Source organism: Salvia splendens, chromosome 12 (assembly GCF_004379255.2).
Source record: "Salvia splendens isolate huo1 chromosome 12, SspV2, whole genome shotgun sequence".
NCBI lineage: Eukaryota > Viridiplantae > Streptophyta > Magnoliopsida > Lamiales > Lamiaceae > Salvia > Salvia splendens.
The window spans coordinates 33037987-33043324 of record NC_056043.1 but is presented as its reverse complement, the minus strand read 5'-3'; the positions used below and the strand labels follow the sequence as shown (position 1 = coordinate 33043324).

General features: G+C 38.6%; 1 protein-coding gene across 1 annotated transcript; it reads right to left on the bottom strand.

Annotated features, from left to right (window-relative positions):
* Nucleotides 1-2087: 2087 nt before the first annotated feature.
* LOC121757111 (zinc finger protein ZAT6-like) lies at nt 2088-2996 on the bottom strand. The gene has a single exon (XM_042152601.1). It carries the CDS (start codon nt 2823-2825, stop codon nt 2199-2201), a length of 627 nt encoding a protein of 208 aa, XP_042008535.1. The 5' UTR covers nt 2826-2996; the 3' UTR covers nt 2088-2198.
* Nucleotides 2997-5338: the final 2342 nt, after the last annotated feature.

Sequence of the window (5338 nt, the reverse complement as noted above, 5' to 3'; positions counted from 1 at the left end):
ACCCAAAAATCAAACATTTAAAACCAAATCTTTACACAAAACTTCATCTGTGAAGGGAAATATTGGACCACAAGTGTATCACATCAAAGAGACAGCAACAGCCCTCTTCCTAAATCAAAGAGAACATGAGACTCAATGCGTAGCCATTATAATTATCTTTAATTTCAATTTCTTCTCCTAGTATGTAATAGACACCATTATATGAATTTGAAGAAATTATATAGTAGTTGTGGTGTGTGTTTGTATCCCCAAATTTATAATTATGAAATTCTAAGGGTCTGTTTGGTATTATGGAATTCGGGCCTTGGAATTGGAGCCTCCTCGAATTGTGGTTCTTGTCTTTCTTCTTCTTCGTCTAATTCTTTTTTTTTTTGTCTTTTCTTTTCTTTTTTTAAAATTGTGGCTCTTGTCAAGTGTAAAACGGGATTCTGTAAAATTTTAGTGAATGGCAGCAGCTAATCAGCCGTGTATTGTATGATTGTGTAGAGTATAAAAATAAGTGGTTGTGACTATTGCTTTGGGTTATGAAATGAATTAATTGTCCTACAAATTTATGTATATCAAACATGGGAGTATTTAATCGACACAAACTAATCCACTATGGTGAGGAGAAAAAAAAAACTAGTTGAAATAATATTAATGAATATTGGGGCCCAAAGAGAAAATCATATGTTAGGCAACATAGCTTCCTATTCAAATACTCCTGACAGTGTTTATTATCCCAAGACTCTGTTTATCAATTACCATCGTGTCAAATTAATCCCACGTATTAAACACTTTCTAGGGTTAATAAACACCAAGATAGGTAATTGTATTATTACCTTTTTTTAAAAAATTTTCCTAAGATGACTTGTTACTATAAATAGAAGGGATATCTGCCATAAATGTCATAAATTTCATCAAATTCCGATTTTTCTCACGAACTATAAAATTGGCGTATAATGTCACGAACTTTGCCGGATTGCTGGTATCTCTCATTTTGACCCGACCCTATGGTTTCCGGATGAAAATTAGCTTACGTGGCAAGCCTGAAAGTTGACATGGAGATCGCCGGAAAATTCATAAAACGACATCGTTTTCTACAGTTAAAACGACGTAGTTTTATGTATAAACCCACTGCGGGTGGTAAAAATTTTCCGACTGAATGGGTGGCGCCGCTGCCGGAGGAGGTTGCAAAGAGGGTGGTGAGAGAGGGTGAAGCTTTGAGGGAGGGGAGATCGAGCATGAGATTTTACAAAGATTTGGGTTTGATGAATCCCGTCTCGCCGCCCGAGCAGCCTCTGCCACCGGCGGAGGAAGCTCCACTGCCGGAATTCGAAGAAAGTGAGAAACGGAGCCGAGAAAGAGCGCGGAAAAAGGAAGACTAATAGAAGACAGATTTATAAACGTGTGAAACATAGAAATCTCATCGCGATGCCGCCGCCACCATCACCACCTCCACCGCCGACACAGAAATGCAGTAAGAGTGAGAGAAGACGCTTCGGCGTATTCAACAAAGTCTTCTAGAATTCTCTCTACAACAAGAAGAATAAGCAGAGACAAAAAAGTGTCGAGAATATGGATTCTCTCCTCCATGAAGCTCTGAGTTTCCGAATTCCGCCGTCGTCGCCACCTCCTTCACCGACTCCCTCGCTTCAGTAAGAGAGAGAGAGTAGGTCAACTAATTCCGGTGGTGGTGGAGTCGGGGCCGATTGTCGGCAGCGGTAAGGATGAGGAGGAAGAGAGTACACGTAGGGATGAGGAGTGGTTGAGGATGATAAGACACGTCATTTTAAAATTTGGCATCCACGTCATCCACTCAACACATACTTGGCAGTCACATCAGATGAATTCATAGCCGGAAAAACCGCCATGGGAAAACGGAAACCGATCATAAAGTTCGTGACATTATACGCTAATTTTATAGTTCGTGGGAAAAATCAGAATTTAACAAAAGTTTATAACTTTTAAGGCAATTATCCCTAAATAGAAATATTATCTTTTATTTCTTCTCTATTCTCTTTTCACTTAATATACACAATAAAATTATATAAAATCTCACATCGTCCAAGAAAGGGATAAGGAACGAAGGGAGGGAGTATTTCACATTCTCGCAAAATTCAGTAACTATATAAATCAATGAATTAATCTTCTTCATACGTACACCAAAAACACATCTTCCCTACCAAAAAATAAAAATTTCAAAAAAAATCCTAAAACTAAATATTGAGAAAATTTCCAAGGCGCGACTTCTTCAAAGGGTGTGGACTTTCAACCTCATCGTCGCCGCCAAAACCGAGCCAAAATTCCGGCTTAGCCGGCAGATTCAAGTCGAAGTTCCGGACCGATCCGGTGGACCCCACCCCTTCCGATGTCGTCGTCACGCCGCTGCTTCCGCCGTCGTAGTGGCGGCGCTTGTGGCCTCCCAAGGCCTGCCCCGTGGCAAAACTCTTGTGGCATATGGAGCACTCGTGCGTCCTCCCTCCGCCGCTCGCCGCCGAAGCCGTGCCGGTCGCGGCGGCGGCGTGGTTGTGATCGGCGCTGAGCTTGCGGTGGCTGGCCTTGTGCCCTCCCAAGGCTTGGTAGGACCCGAAAGCCTTGTCGCAAACAGAGCACTTATACTTGAGCTCGGAAGGATCCACCGCGGGCGCTTTCTTCTGCAGCCGCGCTGAGGTGGAGGTGGGGCCGCCGCGAGCGAGCATGACGAGGCAGAGAGCCAAGTACTCCTCCTCGGTTGGCTCGCGGCTGCAGGGGCGCTTGGTGCGCTTTCCCCTGCTCCTGTCGAAGTCAAACACTGACTTCGACATTGCAAGAGCTGTGGGGGAACTCAGAGCTTCGAGTGCCATTAATTTCAAAGAACTTGACTAGTTGAAATAGTAGTTTTTCTTGGACAAATTGAAGTCTAGAGCTCTTTGTTATAAACAGATTCGAATCGATTTGAAGAGTGGAATAGTAGCTAGTATGTTTGAAGAATTGAAGAGTGAGATTAGGTTTATATAGTAGTAGTAGTAGTAGAGTATATATTTGAGGGTGGGAAGTTGTGAGGAAAGTAACGGTTACTCAACTCACTAAGGAAAAGGTAAGAATATAATTATAATTGCAATTGCTTGGGGGCCAAGTGGAAGCTACTAGACTAATGCCACTGCCGACTCATTCGCGTCAAAACCTTCTACGCCTACTTATTCACATTTCCATGTCTTAGCTGCCGCATCATGTAATAATACCATCATTTTCTACCAACTAACTTCTTAAATCAGTAGTAGGTGTGAGCTTGGGAAATTTCAATAATATTATTTGTAATATGGAAAAATAAATTTATTTCGTGTTTAGGAAGAAAAAGGGTCCAGCCAATAGCAAGTGGATATTTGCTGTTAAGTGGGCATTTGTGGGTGGCGGCTATTCATATGTTCATGATCTTATACATATAATTCAGATTAAATTGACTTATGACTTTTTCCATAATTATTTCAACCTCCCCAATACGAGTATTTCACTTATCTAAATGTGTTTAAAATATTAATTTTGGACTGGTCATAGGTTCATACTATAACCAACTTGTTGCAATGGGATGGTCAAAACGGACAATTTGTAAATCTTGTTTCATTTTATTATATATAGTCTAGCAACATTTTGGACTACGATTTTTGTCATAAAATTTACGAATATTCTACACTCTTGTTATCCCTAATATATACTCCTCAAGTTGTATGATCACTTGTGGGTAGAGTATGGGATCAAGAGGGAAAAAATAAATAACATTTCAAATGTTATGTTTACACACCAACTGCAAGAATATGGGGAAATTGCCGTACTATAATAAACTACCTGAATTGATTGGTTAGAAACTTAGAACCTATACATGAATTTAGACATTAATAATTAATTTAGTTAATAGTTGAAGACTGCTTTATTACTTTGTGCAGCCCCCCTTCCAAAAGAGTCTAGCACCATCACCCTCTACTTGAGTTTGGCTATGCACACACATTGTTTATCTCAATTATTTAAACAACAATTTAGCTGCCTGATTTCTAATTTTATTAATAACAAAAATTCCCCGTAAAAGATAGCTCAACATTTCGTTGTCAAAAAAGAAAAAAAAACAAACGCACAATATTAATTGTTCTGTAATCGACTTCCGAAATATTATTTGAGACGTTTTCGAGTTATGACACGTAGAGTTGTATAATTCCACAAATAAAACATTATAACAATTATTTCTTTGGCAAACTTATAACAATTTATTATTATTATTATTATGTATGAACTAAGCCAGCAAATGGTAAAGTTCAAGATTCGATTAAAAAACCCAAACCCGGCACAATCCCAACCTGATTAATTATCTCTATGTTTTTTTATTCTATCAGTATTTCTTTCTTAGTAAGAATACTCAACAGAGACTTCTAGAAGACTAGAAGTTCGACTTGACATGTAACTAAGGCAGCTAGGTTGGAACACTCTATTAATCAATTTTCAAAATTGGATTATGATGGGTGTATTTATGTGACCTCGTGAGTCGTGGAAGCTTCGAAACTATATTTCTTTAATCTCAACATCAAATCCGCGAAATGGTTTAATTTGGTCTTTAATTCTGATTTATTTGATACAAATAGACACTCAAACTCAATAATTAATCTTTAAAAATACTCATGATTATTTAAGAATCAAACTTAAAACGTTTAATTTGAAAACTGCGTTGGACATCAATTTCATGACATACGTGAAATTTGTTACTAGTACTATGTTTTTATTTATTTATTTATTATTCTAGTGTAGAACTATAATTAAAAGTGGGGATAAGGAAGAAGAAGTTATCTTAGTAGGCGAAGCTTCCTAGTAGTACTATTTATGGCGGCGCACAGTTCAGACGGTTTGGATACGGTTTTGGATGTGTCCAAACCTTAATTAATAAGCAATGACTTAAATATCACTTCGATGACTTAACTCATTGAATTTGATTATTCATCTACGTCATGGAGATTTATCTTCATCAAAATTATTGTTCACTATGACCAACTAGAGCAATTGTCACACAATTAATCTTCACATTTTTGAGGTAAAAATGTACCCATTGTAGCATGAAAGAACACTATCTCTCACGAATCTAGGAAACGAAACTCGTGGAATCGGTCACTGCGAATACGGTCATTGCTGGCGTTGGAAGACCCGCAGACAATAATGAAAGTAAATTGTGTTCCCAAAAGGGTTGCGCGGAGCTGCTGCACCGTAAAATCGACGACAACTTTAAAGACCGAATTTAATGTAGTTTATGACCCTCATGGGCTAATAGTGGGATCAATCAACCCCATCCCAACTAGATATAAGAACTAAACCAAACATCAATGGAATTTATCTATGATCC